This window comes from Letharia lupina, assembly GCF_014066315.1.
Source record: "Letharia lupina isolate WasteWater1 chromosome Unknown contig_9, whole genome shotgun sequence".
NCBI classification, from domain to species: domain Eukaryota; kingdom Fungi; phylum Ascomycota; class Lecanoromycetes; order Lecanorales; family Parmeliaceae; genus Letharia; species Letharia lupina.
Genome location: NW_023502978.1, coordinates 2,027,661 through 2,046,127, shown reverse-complemented (window position 1 = coordinate 2,046,127; position 18,467 = coordinate 2,027,661). Strand labels below are relative to the sequence as shown.

At 50.9% G+C, this 18,467-nt stretch overlaps 8 protein-coding genes across 8 annotated transcripts; 4 read left to right on the top strand and 4 right to left on the bottom strand.

Moving 5' to 3' along the window:
• Window positions 1-480: 480 nt before the first annotated feature.
• Window positions 481-2,361, bottom strand: HO133_011078 (uncharacterized protein; the record flags this gene model as incomplete). Its single annotated transcript, XM_037301927.1, has 5 exons — window positions 481-821; window positions 871-1,547; window positions 1,597-1,630; window positions 1,689-1,833; window positions 1,885-2,361. The coding sequence occupies 5 exons, from the start codon at window positions 2,359-2,361 to the stop codon at window positions 481-483; spliced, it is 1,674 nt and encodes a 557-aa protein (XP_037153561.1).
• Window positions 2,362-3,677: 1,316 nt separating this feature from the next.
• On the top strand, window positions 3,678-4,184 carry HO133_011077 (uncharacterized protein; the record flags this gene model as incomplete). Its single annotated transcript, XM_037301926.1, has 2 exons — window positions 3,678-3,681; window positions 3,730-4,184. The coding sequence occupies 2 exons, from the start codon at window positions 3,678-3,680 to the stop codon at window positions 4,182-4,184; spliced, it is 459 nt and encodes a 152-aa protein (XP_037153560.1).
• An 824-nt stretch (window positions 4,185-5,008) lies between these two features.
• On the top strand, window positions 5,009-5,551 carry HO133_011076 (uncharacterized protein; the record flags this gene model as incomplete). Its single annotated transcript, XM_037301925.1, has 2 exons — window positions 5,009-5,329; window positions 5,390-5,551. 2 exons carry the CDS (start codon window positions 5,009-5,011, stop codon window positions 5,549-5,551), a joined length of 483 nt encoding a protein of 160 aa, XP_037153559.1.
• A 2,016-nt stretch (window positions 5,552-7,567) lies between these two features.
• Window positions 7,568-10,970, bottom strand: HO133_011075 (uncharacterized protein; the record flags this gene model as incomplete). Its single annotated transcript, XM_037301924.1, has 2 exons — window positions 7,568-7,968; window positions 8,174-10,970. The coding sequence occupies 2 exons, from the start codon at window positions 10,968-10,970 to the stop codon at window positions 7,568-7,570; spliced, it is 3,198 nt and encodes a 1,065-aa protein (XP_037153558.1).
• A 366-nt stretch (window positions 10,971-11,336) lies between these two features.
• On the top strand, window positions 11,337-12,926 carry HO133_011074 (uncharacterized protein; the record flags this gene model as incomplete). Its single annotated transcript, XM_037301923.1, has 1 exon — window positions 11,337-12,926. The coding sequence occupies one exon, from the start codon at window positions 11,337-11,339 to the stop codon at window positions 12,924-12,926; it is 1,590 nt and encodes a 529-aa protein (XP_037153557.1).
• A 148-nt stretch (window positions 12,927-13,074) lies between these two features.
• On the bottom strand, window positions 13,075-14,306 carry HO133_011073 (uncharacterized protein; the record flags this gene model as incomplete). Its single annotated transcript, XM_037301922.1, has 2 exons — window positions 13,075-13,737; window positions 13,824-14,306. 2 exons carry the CDS (start codon window positions 14,304-14,306, stop codon window positions 13,075-13,077), a joined length of 1,146 nt encoding a protein of 381 aa, XP_037153556.1.
• Window positions 14,307-15,013: 707 nt separating this feature from the next.
• Window positions 15,014-15,433, top strand: HO133_011072 (uncharacterized protein; the record flags this gene model as incomplete). Its single annotated transcript, XM_037301921.1, has 1 exon — window positions 15,014-15,433. The coding sequence occupies one exon, from the start codon at window positions 15,014-15,016 to the stop codon at window positions 15,431-15,433; it is 420 nt and encodes a 139-aa protein (XP_037153555.1).
• Window positions 15,434-16,843: 1,410 nt separating this feature from the next.
• HO133_011071 (uncharacterized protein) lies at window positions 16,844-18,341 on the bottom strand (the record flags this gene model as incomplete). Its single annotated transcript, XM_037301920.1, has 3 exons — window positions 16,844-16,954; window positions 17,016-17,505; window positions 17,563-18,341. The coding sequence occupies 3 exons, from the start codon at window positions 18,339-18,341 to the stop codon at window positions 16,844-16,846; spliced, it is 1,380 nt and encodes a 459-aa protein (XP_037153554.1).
• Window positions 18,342-18,467: the final 126 nt, after the last annotated feature.

The window sequence follows — 18,467 nt, the reverse complement described above, 5'->3', positions numbered from 1 at the left end:
CATCATTCCCGAGTTTGATCATGAACAAGCGTGGAAAATTTAGCTGGGCAGGAACAATACTGCGCGGGAAAAATGGACCCGAGCACGGCCCTCATAAAACAGATTTGCAAATTCAACAGGCCTGCGTGCCCATACGACCTCACATCATCCACCTTTAGCTCTTACAAGTCTAATCTCAATCGATGCAGGGACCCGGACTGCACCTGTATCTTACATAATCCGCTCAATGAATGATGATTTGATGTGAGGTAAATGACCGATCGTTTCAAGGAGTGAGGATCGTTCCAAAGGGGTCTTTCCAACAAGTTATCCCTTTGAGCACCACTGAACCGGATTGAAAGATACCTTATTCAACTGGAGGAGTCACTCGCGTTCTGGCCTTTCCCTGTTCCGTTGATTACCATGATCCAGAGAAGCTGGAATTTGTTTGATAGAATAGTCCCTGTTGTTACATTGCGGATACGACATGATGATGCCTAATCACCTAGAAAGCTTCTTCTCCCGCCACCAAATGACGCTCAGTGTGGAGACTGCAAGTAGTGCTAAGCACACTGCGAAGCCTGCTTGGATCCCTGCACTATAGCACTCTCGGACGACCGCACGAAGCGAAGGAGGAAGATCCTTGATGTATTCGAGGCTTTGCGCGATACCTCCAATTATCTCATCGGCCTCTTGAGGTTCAAGAGAGGCACGAAGCCTCATCCGTAAGACATTTTGAATCAGTGTGCCGACCAAGGAGACACCGACAGCTGCGCCAAGAGATCGGAAGAGGAAGGAGCATGCTGTGGCTACGGCTTGATCGGCTGCTGAGACATTGGATACTTGGAGACCGTCAGCAATGCTATGGACATCTTTGGTGTCAAGACTTACTAATCGCGATGAGAGAAGCTGTCACAGCTACACCTTGTGGCACGAAACTGATAATGGATCCAACGTAGATGCTTGCAAGAGAAACGCCTCCGAGCGAAGGCGCCACCACGATAGGTATAGATCCAAGAGTAGCCGCTGTCATCGCGAGTACAGCGAGCCAATAGAATTTTCCTGTCCTCTTCAAGATTATTCCGCCAAGGAGCGTTCCGACAACAGCAGAAATTGCTGCTGGGATAAGGCTCGCCCCGGCCTGGGCGGGCGTCATTTCCAGAATGACTTGGAAGAATAAGGGTAAATAGAATATCAGTGCGGTGAAAGCGGCGTATCCAAAAAAGTTCTGTGTATAGCATGCAAAGAGAGCTTTGTCAAAGATGATATGGCCGGGTGTGAATGGCTCGACGGCGAAACGGGTTTCGACTCCTAGGAATGCGATTGACAAGGGTACTGCGGCGCATAGAGATCCTATGGTCAGCGGACTGCGCCAAGAAACATTGCTGCCTCGATCAAGGCCGAACAATATGCCGAAGATGGTCAAAATTAGGAGCAAGGCACCAAGGATATCGATGCGAGGGAGTTGCTTTCTCCATGGGGTTTCAGATTGCCGTTTCGGAAGATGAAGCAATAGGCCGACAGAGACGATCGCAATCAGGCACAGAAGCACCTGGATAAAAAATGCCCTGTCATACACATAAGCACAAGATCTCCATGCAAGTGAATCCTGCTTACCATCTCCAGCCAATGCTTTGTACAAAAAGTCCTCCTTTGATCTAAATGTCAGCTTCGGGTCTCAAAAGAACGAAGATAAACTAGTAGCAGACCAATAGGGCCACCAGAAGTTGAGCCGACTGCTCCAATAAGATTGCAGTAGGCTTGATATGTGCCTCTTTCCCGCAGCGAGATGAAGTCGGAGAGAAGAACGGTGACTATGATCAACATGCCTCCTCCTCCAATCCCTTGAACTGCCTACTACATTCAGCATTACTATCGTAGTGGGGACAGATGCTTTTAACTTACCCTGGCAGCAATCAAGCCTTCCATGTTCCTTGTGACAGCGCAGCCAAGGCTTCCGAGGCCAAACATGGCGTAGGCAAATAGGAGGCATGGCTTCCGCCCAAACACGTCGCTGAGTTTGCCATAGAGTGGCTGGGAAGCTGTCATGGTGAGAAAATAGGCGGTAGCGATCCAGGAGACATTTCTGAGCGCGTGCAAATCACTACCAATTTCTCCATTGATGGCAGCGACAATGGACTGGTCCAGGAAGGCTAAGAAGATGCCGACGCCGAGAATGGGTAAGAAAGATTTGACCGTTTTCCTCCCTTGCACGATAATGGGGTCTTCCGGATTTTCTGTTTGCTGGTTCGACTCGACATCGCTTGCTGATCCGTTCTGAGCTGAGCCATGGCTCTTGGGTGCGGAACGTTCCGCTTGCTCTGGAGTATTGCTCAGAAGGGGAGAGCGTTCTGTTGCACTTAAGTTGTTAGTTTCCGGCATACTGGATGTAAAAATGAAGAGTAGATGAGATAGGAGTAAGGTGCTGAGGAAGAGCTGCTAGTGCTTCAGGCGCTAATGAATAATGCGCTAGACCTGATTGGAAGCTCGCTTAATTGACGAATCAAGCACCTTGGCACCTTGGCACCCCAGCCACTATAATTTACTTTGGAGCTTTCGTTCAGCTGAATCCTTCGCCATAGAATTGATTATTGATGGTCCAATTAGTGCTTACTATGTTCACTACGCCGAACTCTTCACCTACGCACATTTGCGTCATCCAGCATTGACTTTTGTTCTTTCGTGCACCGAACCTGAATTTGCATTGGCCAATGTTGGGTGTTGGAGAAGCTAAATAATCAACTCTCACCAATCCTACACCCTACACCCATTACACTTCGGTGCGACTTCGGTGCGGCGCGGTCGATGCGCACTGTAGAGATCTAGATCATGTGTGACATATACCGCCAGTTGTGCTTAGTATTATTTCCATCAGCGTTAAGAATGGAACTGGATCCTTTTTACTCGACGTTGCCAGTCTTCGTTCCTTTGCCCGTCTTGACCAGGCATTTGCAAAAGTACTCGTTTGCATTCTGACCTACGCTCTAAATCCCCGAGTGCTCGCCTGACCATGTATGATTCGCTTTCAGTGCAGAGCTTAGATGTTCGTATTCCTCCATTCTAGCTACTGATGGATTCGCATTCTCATCTCCGCCGAAATGGAAATAGGCTCTCCTCTGGACTTTCACCACCATCGCCATTCTATTGTCTGTTGGGCGATTCGCCATCCGCTATGTCACCGCCTCAAGGTTCTACTGGGACGACGCTTCGCATCTGCTTTCGCTCCTTCTCCTCGTAGCTCTCGCCGGCACATACACAGCCGGGTTTCCATATTCGGCTCGAATCGCAAGGATAGGTCTCAAAGAAGAAGCCGCACCACCACTTACAGATCCTTTCTACCACACCTATCTGCAACTCAGGATAGTCGTAACGCTGCTGGTTTTCATGGTGCTGTGGACAGTAAAAGCGACATTCCTAATCTTCTACCGACTCCTTTTTGAGGTGTCTCTCACTTTCATCCGGGTATGGTGGGCGGCTGTTGCACTTACCTTCGCTTCGTTTTGGGTATGCATTGGCAGCACGTTTACAATTTGCGGACCTGCGAGCGACCTGTATAATTTTGGTATGTAGCTAGCCCTGCAAGCTCTTGGGCCGTCGAAGACTAATGACTTTCAGAGAAATGCTCCTCACCTCAGACATTGTACAACATCAGGGCTACCTACAAATACTGGTGTGCTCTGAACGTTTCGTCAGACCTTATGGGTGGGTTTTCATTCTTGAATTCTTTTTTGGTGATCTGACACACTATAGTCATCGTATTGCCCCTCTTCATGGTCTGGGGCCTCCAGCTGCGCAAATCACAGAAAGTGGTTCTTGCCGGAATCTTCTCCCTCGGCTTGATAATTGCCATCTTTGACATCCTTCGCACGGTTGAGTCTCTTCAATCAGGCACCTTCTCTGGCGTTGCGCTGTGGTCGAGTCTCGAAGTCACCATCGCGGTCATGGTCGCGTCTTTACCACTCTATCGAGTCCTGCTTACCAGCAAGGGAAGGAAGAGTCTATTATCTCGTGCCAGCATGGGTCGTTACAAAGACATGAGTGATGGCCAGACCGGGGTCGACAGAAAAGGTTCTGACGGTCGAAGCTCGCGACCTAGTAAGCCATCGGTCAGTACCTTTCGAGATGACCTGGAAACACGCGATTTGGCATCAGCGGATTGTGAAGCGCAAGGCCAGCATTTTCCACTTGCTCACCTATCACACTAAGTGCTTCAAGACCTGAGCAGACGATTTTAGGTATATATTTTTTTTGTTGAACTTTAGATGAGGGGTTTTCCTGCAGAAAAGAAGATCAAGACCTTCGATATCTTTCAATGCCACAGATGACTCCCGCGGTTACATCCCTCCACGCGGATCGTTTTTGACCTTAACTACGTATTACAGCATCCTGGACGTTCTGGTGTTCATGAGTATATCGGCACGGTGATGAAAACATCATGGGAGCGGAGTATAGTCTGTTGTACCGATAAGGCATCAGTCATAGCAGTCTCCCAAATTTTGTTAGAGGGGATCGGAAACGTGAACCAACCAGGAGGGGAGGGGCTACGATTACTGCATTTGCTGCAGCTGAGCCTTGAAAAACGCCGCTGTGGCAGCGATGCGCCCTTTCAGCTACTACTGCACAAGAGAGGAACAGTAATACGCCGAGGCCATGGTGTGCAAACGCGATAATGATTAATCGGCTAGCGGTAGTACAAACTACAAAGCTTAGTAACTGCTTAGTAGAATTGCGTGATCCGCGCCTCGCAACAGCGGTGCCACGCGAAGGCCGTGAAAGTCAGCGAATTAACCCAAAGGGGATTAGCGAGCTTGGCACGTCTGAGGGACGGGAGATTCGAAAGTGTGAAAGTAAAGGTACCTTATCATTCAGCAGCTGTTCATGGATGGCCCTCCAACAGTCACCATCCTGCTCCTCGGCGACCCTGACTGCGGCAAATCCACCTTTCTTTCGTACACAACTCCCCTCCACCTCTACCGTATCCCAACGCTAAGCATTGATCCGTAGAAGACTGAGCCATGGCGCCAACTCCATGCGCCAGCAGACCACGTCCTTGCCCCCTCTCCGCGACCTGGACCAGCCCTTCGTCTGGGACATACGCATGTACAACCGATCGTACCGCTTCGAATTCTCCGACACGGCTTCCCCCGAGCATTACACGCTGTTGAAGCCCGACTTTATAGTACTGTGCTACGACATCAACGACAGGCGAACCTTGGTGAATGTGCAGCATGTGTGGTTCAAGCGGATGGTGGAGTCCTACATGAAAGACAGAGACGACATTCCCATCATGCTGCTGGGCTTGAAAAGGGATCTCCGGGAGGAAAAGCCCGGGGTGATTTATCCGCAGGAGGTCCGTGTTCCGAGGTCCGTGGGCGAAGATGACTGGAGCTGACGGCTGAGTTGCTCGTAGGGGCTCAAAGCGGCTCAAGATCTCCGCTGTGACCGGTACGCCGAGTGTTCAGCGACGACGGGCGAGCTCATGAACGAAGTGATCGAAGACATTGCCAGGACAGCGGCCAAGACCACCACCGAAGCCGGAGCTCTGTCGAATGGTGGATGCACCGTAATGTGAAGCAGTGAATCTCCCTTGACAGTATTTGATTGCGTGGGGGCGATGACTGTGGTCAAGAGTCGCCGCAGTCAGGGCGAGTATCCCGACTCCATGCTCTATCCGACCGTGACTGTTATCGAAAGTTGTTGCGATTCGGACACCGAGGCAGACTTCGAGGTATCATTACTGGGTTTCTCGAAGCACTCTGACTTGGGGAATTCCCTTTGTTCGAACATTTGAACACACGATACTGCTACAATGACAGAGCAAGCGGGAGGGTGTTCCCGGAGTAAGTGAAACGTGCACGCTGAGGACTGAGCCCCAACTGTTGGCTGGAGCGGAATGTTAGACAATTGCGTCGCTTGATGTTATGCAGAGGAATTTTCGAGAAACGCCCTTTGAACCCACCCGACTTGCAAGACATTTCCACTGGAATCGTATGGAAGCGTGGGATGGATGTCCAAGTGAAATCAGGAAGAATCTGGAGTATGCCCGCCTACACATCTTTCTTTTATCTACCTATGGTGTTCTAGTATGAAGATGCAATCTCGCGAGGTCTTGGCACGCTAGCCTGCCATTTTTCTAGAGAAGAATTATAAACCTGTTGAATTCTTTCACTGTCTGATATATATTTGAATGCACGGACACATTTTCGAATCTCAAAAATGGGAGGCATATTCCTGATTCTTATCTTAAGATCTGTGATACCCTCTCCTTACCATTCATTATCTTCGTTTTCGCGATCCTACCTCTTGGCATAAACAACAACATGAAGCATGCATACCCCCAAAGCATATCTCGAAGGCGCCAAAAAAGCCTTCCGATGGCTACCCAGTATACCTTTCTTGCCACCCACATATTCTCTTCCAGATACATTTCCAGCATCACCTCTCATCCCTTCATCAACATATCTGCTTTCGCAAGAAAATTTCCTGATAAAGGAACACATCACATATGTAACCGGACGGTAGCAACTCATCCCCCTCCTCTGCTCTGTCAGGCACCGTATCGCCAATCCAATCGGCCTACATCCTGTCCCCCCTCATTCAAGACCTTCCTTCAAACCCGAAAGCGACAAGAAGCCCCGCCTTTCCCCGCCTCCGCCTCCGCCTTCGCTCCCCCAGTCCCAGCCTTCGAAGAGCGCAAGCATGCTCAGGGTGCCAGTCAAGATCGTCCGCGAGCCGTGCCGGATGCTCATCCGTGAAGGATCGTATCGATGCCCCACTTTGAGATCCAGCTCACTTGCGGCTGCAGATAGTCAGATAAAATAAATGGAAGGGGAAGGGAAGAGAGTACAGCACGTAGTGCCATTGTTTCTCGGTCCCATGCCATAACAGACTCCCTGTTCAAAAACCAACGCTATTCCAAGACCCGTCACGTTTACCCATGTTGCGTCAAAATAAACGCCATCGCGGGGTTAAGCCCACCCTCGGACGGCCAACCAGACGCCCGGAAGAACGAGAAGTTTTCGATGACTGGCTCCCGTCATTAAAATCCATCGCTTGGTGATCCACGGGCATGAAGCCCGAACATCTGGCCGTTGGCGGAGATGCAACTGCCCAGATGGAAAATTGGAAATTCAACATACGCTACAGTTGAAAGTCTTTCGAGGGACTGTACTACGTACTGTCCCCGTTCGTGTTCAAAGCAAAGCGGGATCGACAAAGGAGCTTCGCAATCGCTCACCCGTAGCCCAGGGCCGCCGTCAGAAAAGGGGGAGCATTCCGTAACCCGGATCTCATTCCTGTTTCCGCAATCGTTGATATCATGCCAAAATAGCTCAACGTATGCAGCAATCGGTTTGCTGTTGCTCTAGCGGAGAATGTTCGGGAACGAGCAATCTGGAGGCTTCCCTCGAAGACACTCACTCCTTTCGCGCCTACGCTCCCACAGTCGCCACCTTTCCGGTCAAGGCAGAAATAGATCAATAGGAAAGGGAGAATATTTTCGGATTTAGCCATTCAGAGTCAGTAGGTGCTTCTACATAGTTCGCGGATACTCCAACGGCGGCTGTATTGCAAAAGGGTATCATTGTCGTCAGACCTTCCCATGATGCATGGCAACTATTCCCTTATCATACTGTACCATGAAATCCTCCAACCATTCAACGTTTCTTCGGAGCAAGATTGATGCCCCAGTGCTGAGTTTTGCCCGAGTTGAACCCCCTTCGTCCATCGCGCCGGAAGCGCTAACGACTGCGCTCGTGGTGGTGCTATTGGCCAACAACTTCTTCGAATCCTCAACAACACGGCGTAGAAGGTTCGGGCCTGGCTGAGATGAAAGATACAACCACTGGATGACGTCGGCGAAACCATTTGGTGCAGTTATCAAAGCAGTCTTGATGAAGCCCTTGGACATCACGTAGACCTTTTCGTTGTACAATGCGGAGGGCAACTGGGAGTCTGCAGAGCCGATCAATACGTCGAAGCCTGCTTCATCTACCTCGACAAGTCAGTACCGATGCTTAAGTAATGGACAATGCACACGGAGGGTCTTGACAGATGTTCAGACAGAATTAGAAAGGTAGCTGAGATTTCACATCATCGACGACGGGCAGTAAGAGCCACCCTGTCGTACTCGAGCCAAATGCACTCAAGTCATCACTAGGCAGGGGCCCGAGAAAGATTCGAATGATGCACTTACTGTAATACGGTTCTTTTACCAGAACTAGCCCCATCAAGCTCACAAGTATCTGTAAAACGGTCGATCTTTTAGAAGACCATTCCTCGTTTCGTTCGTCGGCATTCCAAGTACCCAGCAGACTTAAACAGATTTTGCCATCTTCATACAGATTCGGATTTATGCGGCCCAAGCCACCAGTCCAAGAGTGGAAGAAAGCATCCGGTGGGGACGCAGGAAATGATAGCCCGAAGTGAAGGTCCACGACGAAAGGAGCGAACTCATAAGGCGTATCGAAAGGTCCAACTATCAGTACACGCAGCAGATCGAGTCGGGACTCCCAACTCCTGACGAAAATCCCGTCTGGTAGAGAGGATTGCATAATCTTGTGCTCTTTCATGACGCGCCGCATAAGGTCGGCGGTCAATGGCCGACTCAAACCGAAAAAATGATGATCTGAGGGTGCCGCGTCCTCAAGCACAAAAAAGGGAGGTGGCATCGAGGAACAGCTGGAAAGTCGCGTCGCTGTGTCAGCATTGGAGCTTAGGTTTGGCGGCTCCAAGGTTAGTCCGCGATCAAGCTGGACAAGGTCGTCATTCACGGCCTCCAGATGATAGACTGGCGGATTCTCATCATCGCTGGACTTCTGCATGTCCAGGTCTCCGACATCGTCTTCATCAGTGGCCCACATACCCTCGTCATCGTCGTCATTGAATTTCTCTCCACCTTCGTACTCCACAGTGACATCAATAGCCCCCACTGATTCCTGATCTGTTTCACGGTCTGACCACCCGTCGCTCACGGACATAGCATCGCTGAAATATGATTCTCCGTCGTCGTCATCATCTTCTTCGCTGTAGTCTGAGCTGCCTGTAATTGTAGAAGCAACGACTACCACTCGTTCCACAGGTACTTTGACATCTCGGGCCTCGGAAGCGGCTCCGAGCCGGATTACAACCTCTCCATTAAGACATAAATCAATAATCTCTCCGACCCATTCATTGCCCTGCGAAAGAGATCTTCCTTGCGGTGTTGAGCCGGGGTCATCGCCTGCCAGCCCCATGAATGTCTGAGCTCTCTCAAGAGGGGCAGTCAAGAATCCGGGATTGAAAAGCAGTGATGGCTGAGCGACTCTTGAAAGGGGGAGCGAACTAGAATATGCGTACGGCATGTCGACATCTCCATCAGGATCAGTGGATAGAAACGATCGAAGATCTTCTCCACCAGCAGCGTGTGCTGGTGACAGGGCCTGCTCTGGAGCGATCCTAACAAGATCGCCTAGATTCAAGGCCAAAGCGGCGTGAGCAGCAATGTCATAAAGAGCAACTTCTACAACCTCATTACGCAACTTCCCATAAGTTGACGCGGAGTACTGGGAGGCCTTCTCTTCTTCGTCTATATCGATCTCGGTGCCTTCAAACCATCTGACACGAGCGATACGCTCTCGGGCGTCCACGGACTGCACCACTCCCACTTTGTGAAGGCGAATGATTGGGACCTGATCGCCCATTTTCTCCTCGTCCGGGAGGAACGACACCTTCTCGCCTGGCCACACATCATTTTCATCGGGATTCAAGTAAGGAAATAGTTGAGCTGAGTCGTCTTCGGTGATAGAACAGTCCTGCCAACGTACCGTGACCTTGGTAGACGTTGCAACGACCTGGAGCACATTCATATCGAATCCTTGGGTAGCAGCACGAGGTATTCGATCAAAGACGGGCGTTGGGTCAGGATGAGTGGCACCTTTAGAGGCAGGACCATACTTGACTGCAGCACCGGTGGGATCCCTGAACCTCACCTTATTGCCAAAGCCGGTATCTGGGCTGTAAGAGGCGTTAGCAACCAGCTGTTTAGGAAGCTTGCTCCGATCGAAGACGATGATCTCTCCAGTCTGAAGCTCTTCAGTATCTAACAGCGTCGACGGCTGGAGTGGCGGAGCATCTTGAGATGCAATTGGAGACAGCCAGCGAACCTCAATCTGTACGTTGCGAACATCAACTACTATCCCCCTTGGCGTAATTGCTGGATCATAGGCACCGAACTTCCATCTTCCGCAGCGTAAGTTGCCCTTCTTTGTTTGGACGTGCTGGCCAGGATAGCAAGGTTCAGCTGGGATCGATCGGGTTTGGCCCACTCCTGGAGCGTGTTGCTTTGGGCAATATTGGTAATAACCAGCACAATCTAGGCGCTGCGCGAGCTCATAAGAAGGAGTACCAGGGATCCAGTAAGGCTCATCAAGCTCCTCTGGGTCCTCAACGACAACCACGCTACCATTAGCGAGACGAATCGTGACTTCATCATAAACAGATCTCACTTCCCCAATCCATCCTTTGTACATCAGATTATCCTCTTCACGATAGGTGTTCCAAAACTTCAACTCTGAAGCAGGGGCTTGAAGAAAGGGCGAGACAGCGCTATTTAATGGTTTCAGTCCATTCACTTCCGGGCTGGTCGGGGCTGGAAATCCATGAACAAGCTTGGAACTAGGTGTCGTTGCATCTTTACTATCATGCCTTGGGGCGCGAGGCCCATGAGATGGCGTATGAACTTGGACTGGAGGATGCTGTCGTCTCGAAAAATCGGCTTGGCTGCATGTAGGACGCAAAGAGCACATAAGAGACGTAGCTATCACGGTTCCACTCTGTGCATCTGAAAGCCTTTTCTTGACAACATCGCCAGCAGCGAGAGACCGATCGATCAACTGAAGAGAGCTTTCGGCGACAAGGCAGTAGCCATCATAGTCCTGGCTGAAAGCAATGATCACATAGCCAGGAGTAAGCTTCGCATTATCGAACCAAGCTTTTCGAACCCTCAAAGGCATATCGTGGTGAATGTAACAATTAAGTAAGCCTTCAGATGAGGACTCAACATCACTCCATGTACCCTCGACTGTGCCAACAATAGCTGGATCAGCCTTAAAGGCACATGTGTCTTCGAAGAAGAATTTTGACATCTTGCCCTGATATCAGATGTGAATTGTGGCTGTCAGCCTGCTAACACCTCATCTGAAAGGCCCGCAGTCGTTATTTGTGACTGGTTTAGAAGTGCCTGGGGATTGTGAGGTTTGGTGAACACTACATGGGAGCAACGTGACACCAGCGAGCTCGCCTTGCCTCGGCGGCCGGAGCCGTTGATTATATCACCTGCGCAATCGTTTTTAGCGCCTGCCGTACTGAAAGTTCCTCCTATGAACCCCAGCGGATTGAGACCTCGAGCTGCGGCTTCTGCCATGACAAAATGGGAGCTACAGGTTCTCCTGCCAAAGAGAAAGCTCTTCAACGGCCACGCGAACCGTTACTTCTCCCAATGCGGTCCCAGATGCCGCGAGAGCCTGCCCTCAATCGCTCCTAGACCCTCCCTCAACATTAAACACATCCGGCAGAATCCCGAACTCTACTCCCAGAACTGCCTCGAGCGCAACTACAAAGCCCAGAGTGACAGTCCTTTCAAGATTGTCAAGCTCTTCGAGAAATGGCTCCTATCCCAAAAGAGTACGCGCGGACTACGGGAGAAGAGCAATGCCATCAGAACGCAGCTGTCTCATTCCAGAACTTTCAGCGGTATCGAGGGAGAGGCACAAGATGGACAAGGCAAGCAGAAGACGCTGTTGGTGGAGGAGGCCCAGGACTTGAAAAAGCAACTATCGGCCATCGAGGCTCTCGAGGGACAGCTGAATAATGAGATCGAGGATCTAGCAGCTGAGCTACCAAATCTCACGAGCGACCAAACGCCTAGAGGCGATGAGCCTAAGGTCTTGGGCTATATCAACGAACATTCGAACCCTCCCTCTACGTCCCACGACCGAATATGGAGAAACCACGTCCACATCGGCACGGAATTCGATTTGCTAGACTTTGCTGGCGCTGCTACAACGAGCGGGTGGGGCTGGTACTATCTAAAGAATGAAGCAGCGCTACTCGAGCAGGCCTTGATCCAATACGCAGTCAGGGTGGCCATGCAGCACGGCTTCACAGTCGTCACACCTCCCTCAATGGTCTACTCGCACATTGCCGCGGCCTGTGGATTCCGGCCTCGTGATCAGAGTGGGGAGCAGCAAGTATACGACACACAGCAGAGTGAAAGGGATCAAGAAAAGGGCAAGCCGTCGCATAGTCTCGCAGGGACGGCTGAGATACCGCTTGCTGGGATGAAGGCGGATGCGGCCGTTGACCGAGCGGACTTGCCGATCCAGGTGGTTGGGCCAAGCCGGTGTTACAGAGCAGAGGCAGGCGCCAGGGGTGTGGAAACAAAAGGATTATATCGCGTTCACGAGTTCACGAAAGTGGAAATGTTCGCTTGGACGGCTCAAGGAGGCGAGGACGAAGCTTTCCTCTCCATGCTCTCTATTCAGCAGGAGATTCTTCAGAACCTCGGGCTACACTGTCGCATACTCGAGATGCCATCGACAGACTTAGGGGCCAGCGCCGTCAGAAAACAGGATATCGAGGCATTCTTCCCTTCCAGGCGTGAGAAAGATGGTGGATGGGGTGAGGTCACCTCGACGTCGATCTGTACCGACTATCAGACAAGGCGACTGAACACGAGGGTACGAAACCCCGCAGGATCTCAGACCAAGATGGACTTTCCATCCACTGTCAACGGAACAGCTTTGGCTGTACCCCGAGTCCTCGCTGCACTATTGGAGAATGGTTGGGATGAGAAAGAAGTCTGTGTGAGGATACCGGAGGTGCTCTGGCCGTGGATGCATGGGATGCAGATTATAAAGAAGAAGCGTCGACTGGAAGCACCCTCCAAGCATCAAGAGACGATGGGTTAATTAGTCAGCCTTCTGAGTCATGCGCAACAGCTTCAGTGGCATGATGGCAAGATAATTTTGGCTGCGCATCTAACCCGAGTGTAACATTATTGAATACCAAGCTGCAGCAACGCTAAAATCGCGGGCCAGTGACACATCGTCCAGGACTTCAACCCTTCCTCCGCCTAACCTCTGTCTTCTCAACATGAATCGTACTCTTCCCATCCAAGATGCTGCTCTCCATCGTCAGCTTATCCTCCACGTCCCCGTCATACATGATATCCTCCCCACCAAACTGCACATCCTCCTCATCCTCCGCAATCTCCGTAATAAGCGTACTACTATCCATTAAGCCCTCCACCATCACACCCTCCTCTTTACCCTCTCTCTTCCTAGCGCCTTTCTGTTCTTTCGACTCCACAAACCTCTTCTTAATTGTCTCGATCATCTTGCCAAACCAGTAGAAGTTCAACGTATTTAGCACAACATTACTGCTCAAGTAGACAATAGCCAACCAAGCCGGCATGGGATAGTCGCCTGCAAAACGCATGATGTCCGCACTCCCCGCTTCTGGCTCGAATACTGCCTTCGAGCTCCTAGTGAGAGGGTCGTAGTGCAGCGCAGCCCAGACATCTTGGGAGACGCGGATCGATTGATAGGTGCCCCAGAGCAAGCGACAGCAGAAAAAGCTGGAGAGGAGGAACATGCCATTGTACCATTGCGGTCGGGAGCCGGTCATGTGAAGTTTATCGAAGAACCAGTGAAAGTTGAGGAAGGGGGAGGAGAGCTCGTAGAGGATGAAGGTGGGGCCGTAGAAGTTGACGAAAGGCCTCTATATTGCTCGCATTAGTCGAACTCACTCCCTGCAGTCCAGGACTATACTCTTCCCAGAGAAGTAAGGGAGGAGGGAATACTCACGAATCCCAACGAAAAGACCACCAGCGCCGCCACCGCATGCGCCAATAGCCCCCATCCAAACACCCCCACGTTTCCCGCACACACAATGAGATCCCACAAAAAGTAACCGGCCGCGAATCCCTGAATCATGCCATCCGCTCCCGTATATCCCCACACCCGTTCCTCCCATCCCATCCTCCCCCTCTCCTCATCCATCCACATGACCCATAGAGCCAGCGTATTGATGAGAAGCGATTGTGACAAAGAAACGACGTGGACGTCCCAGTTCAGTCTTGTGCGGGCGCTGAGGGCAGGATAGATGCGGGGGAAGAGCTTGCTGGAGACATAAGGGGAGATGTAGCGGCAGATTAGGTGGTAGACGAGGGTTGCGAGGAGGAGTTCGTGAATATGGAGCGAGAGGGTGGGCAAGGAGAGCGCGTTAGCGAGTGGCGTGGTTAAATGTGTGAGCAGTGAGGGCGGCGGAAAGGGGAATGGGTCGTGCATGGTTTGAAATGTGAGAGCTCGAGGCGGCGAGGCTGGCCAGTTGGCTGCGTGAGAAGCGTTATCGAAGCATTATGGTCAGTGTGTATGAGATAGGAATGAAGCCGTGCAGGAAAAGAGATTGGGAGGCAACAACAAGGCAACAGTGTCAGCTTATGTGTGTTGAGGCAAAGAACCTCAAGACCAGGATCAGATGCTGCAGATAGCTGGTGACTTACCGCAGACGGCGCCGGTGAAAAGTTTCCCCGTATGCCAGCCAACACTGATATCTTCCATCAATCTATCAATGTCTTGAAGCCGACATCTTGCAAGAACATGGAATTGTTCGCGTACCCTTAATCTTCTACCATGAGAGTTTGAAACTGTTTTGCGGGTGCCTGCAAGTATCATCGCCGGTCTTCGCCTTGGACACACATGGTGAAACAGATAGCACGAGGCCAGCTACCTCGTATTAATATTGTGACATCTCTTCTTACAGCCTGGCCTATTTAAGGAGAGTGAAGGGCAAAGTGTCAACAGGGAAATGGCTGAGCGGTCTTCTTTAAGCGCTCTCGATTGGCCACCGCTGAGACGACCGTCACGCATGAAACCCAGCTAACCAGAGTCCTTTACTTGAAGAAATATTCTCTTCGACTCGTCCTACTTCCGCAATTACTTTGAAAGAGATCAGTGATTTTAAGAGCAACCATCAGATCCGCAGGAACGGAACAATGCCAACTTCTGTCAGCACTACACTTACGAAATGCCTAGCAGCCTTGAATCATATCAAAACACGAGCGGAGCAGCCTGACTATCGCCATGAGGGAGATGTTCCCTTAGCTTCTTGGATAACCGAGTTGAGCCGCCTGCGAGTATGGACTTCCAACGTTTGGGCTTATGAAACGGGTCAATCCTCGCTTGAGGACATCCTAGGCAATACTTCACCGTTAACCGGCCGAGCGGTCACGGATCTGCTCGAGAATCTACATCTGCTTCTTAGTGATATCCTTGGGAAGCTCTCCAGAGCCGCCCCAAGCGCTTCTGGAGATGATGCGCCATCGACCACTTCGCCTGAGCCGACGACAGAACTTCAGCAGCTTTACCCAGAAGTCGTCAGCTCCATCGATTGGCTGTATGTGGTCTTTGGGTGATACAAGCAAGGGGCCCTTGGTGGAGGATGACGAGAAGTAAGCCGGACCGCATGCCTCAGCCTCAGCCTCAGATGAAATTAGCTCATCTCTTCGCAACCCAGGGACTTCACCGGCGCAAGAGCCCGCTTCACACCCGACTAATTATTTTGAGCCTCGCGCAGATTACGGTCAAGATGGAATCGGCCCCGTCAATGACTTGTGGCATGATGGTCACGGTGGTAACGATGATAACGGAGGTTTCACCACTCTGGGCACTCAACCATCTGCTTAGCCCAAGCTCTCAAAGCGCGAGGGAAAAGGTTCAGGAGGTCCCTCGGCGGAGAACCACGCTGGAAATTGCGCTAGTTGTGCTAGGGTATTGGGCGTACGAGTATGCTATTACATACCGAGGCGAAAATAGTACAGTCACAATAAGCTTGCCAATGTCACCATCAATTCAACCCACCCTCCCAGCCGATATCGTTTGCAAAGGCTTCGACGTGGGTCATTTCCAACCTCGTGTCAAAACACAATCCTCAATCAGCGAATTCCCAACTCCCCCATCCCATTCTACCGCCCCGTACGTAACAATCCAGAGCCTATGCAAACGAAACCTCAACACAGCACTACCTCTTCACCCCCAACAACCCACAACAGCATGGACGAGAAGTACGTAACCATCAACCCTACAAACCGCACTCTTTCCTTTCCTTTCCTTTCCTTTCCTTCCTTTCCTTTCCTTTCCTTTCCTTTCCTTTCCTTTCCTTTCCTTTCCTTTCCTTTCCTTTCCTTTCCTTTCCTTTCCTTTCCTTTCCATCCCTTTCCCGCACCCCTGAACCAAGTCGTCCAACTCGTACACGTAATACAATACCGCAACGGATTTCCCCCCGCACACCACATGAACTACGGTAGTCTTCTCCACACCACTCCAGTCTGCTCCAGAGATCGTTCTATGCTCTGACAGATAGTCTGACGTCGCGGAGGTGAGGCACGTGTTGGCTCTCGGATGTATACATACGAAGGGGTTTTTCTTAGGGTCTTGGTGGTTACATGTGATGTGGGTTCGACGAATGAGGAGGTTGTTTGTTTGGTGAAGGGGCTGAGACTTATGATTAAGGTGTGATTCTAGTACATGATGGAATCCACCAGCGATATGTTGTATAACGACATTATTCGGTGGGAGACCTGAGCGAGCGGGTGAGAAAAGATGTCTGTTTTTTTTTTCTGCCAAACCTTCTGGCTAGCTTCTGATACGGTGTAATGCCAACGCAGTAATATTTTTAGCATTCTGTTGACCGGATCCTATTGGCTGCTTTGTTCGTATACACGATGCCTACAACTATTACAGACAGACAGGCTGGCGTTCCCAACCTACAGCCCCCAGCTCTTCGCCTATGTCGTCCTCGAGCTGCAGTACTTGAGCACAGGCCATCAAAGCTTTGCGCATCCCGATTTGCCTGGACCTGGACTCTGCATCGGGAAGATTGCGTCCACCATCTCGCCTCCTCTCACCGCAAGGATTGAGAGGAGGGTATCGCTTAGCTACGGGTGTCGATGGTCAGTCAATTGCTTGCCAGGATGGATGCAGGAGTACGCCACTTACCCCATGACTATCCTCACAGCAGCCCTGCAACCAAATCCCACAATCACTTGCCACGGCGTCCTTGCGGAACTTGACCTTGTAGTTCCTTTCCACGGCATACCTACTCTCCCGAAACAGATGCCGCGCAGGTTCCAACAGTGTCTCATGTCCATTCCGCTCGTACCCCGTTCCAAGCACCGCCAGATCGAAGCTCGAATCCGACATGGTAATTTCTCCCTTCGAAGTATTCTTCAGTTTGAGCCGTATCCGACGATCCGAACAGGTCTCAAACCCCACGACCTCCCGCCACGCCACGATCTTGTACTGCCATTTACTCTGGTCCGGCTCATGCAAGCGTTGGTGGTACATGTTCTCGTACATACGATCTAGAAGCTCGGGTCGTACTACTCCGTAATTCGTTGCTTTGTCGCTCCAGATGGTTTTCAGTCTTGATTCGGTGGGGAGATCGTAGAACATGTCGACGCGTTCGGGGTCGAAGATCTCGTTCACACTAGAGAATCAGGATGCAATCAGTAGTGCTCGGATTGTAGGGTTGCGAAAGACCCACAAGGGACTGTCGTCGCTGGGTTTGAGCGCAGATGCTCCGGTGTAGAGAGTGATGTAGGAGTTTGGATATCGACTTTGCAAATCGTTGAAGATCTCGGCCGCACTTTGACCACCCCCAATAACAGCCACATTATGTGCCTTGCTTGCATCTGTCAAGATACTGGGGGCAGCTTTTGAGTATAAAGAAGAATGGATAATCCGGCAGTCAAGACCGCCAGTTGAAAGCGCAGGCGGTATCCTGGGCTTCCCGCCTATAGCAATGACCACACTTCTCGCAGTGACGGTGTTTGTTTCGTTCGTCTCGACATTTTTGGAAAGGACCCGCCATGCCTGGATGGGTCCCATGCGGTTCTCGGCCGGTGACACGCAGATGGTTTCGTGGCCGTATTGGACATCTTGTTCAAAGTGCGAAGCGCACCACGACATATAGTCATTGTATTCCTCGCGCAGTGGAAGGAAAGTTGAGAGGTTCGTGAATGCGACGAGACGGTTCTTGGACTTGAGATAATTGACAAATGTGAATTTCGATCGAGGGTTCCGTAAAGTGGCCAGGTCTTTGAGGAAAGAGATTTGCATACGGGCATTCGGAAGGAGCATGCCAGCATGCCAAACGAAAGTCCGCTGTCTTTCTATGTATAGGACTCGAGCTTTGATTTCTCGGTCATGAAGAGCAATAGCGATGGCCAAAGACGCAGGCCCAAATCCGATACATACGAGATCATATTGATATTGGAGAGCTGCGCTAGTTTGAGAAGTGTGGTGGGCGGGTTCCGATAGCATTGCGGCGTCTAATGTTGCAGAAGGTAACAGAGGAGAATCTACTCTAGACGCTTGGATGCTTGCCAACAGCACGCTGTTCCTTGCTTGACAACTGTTTAAGTCAAATGATGGACAAGCGTGAGTTGT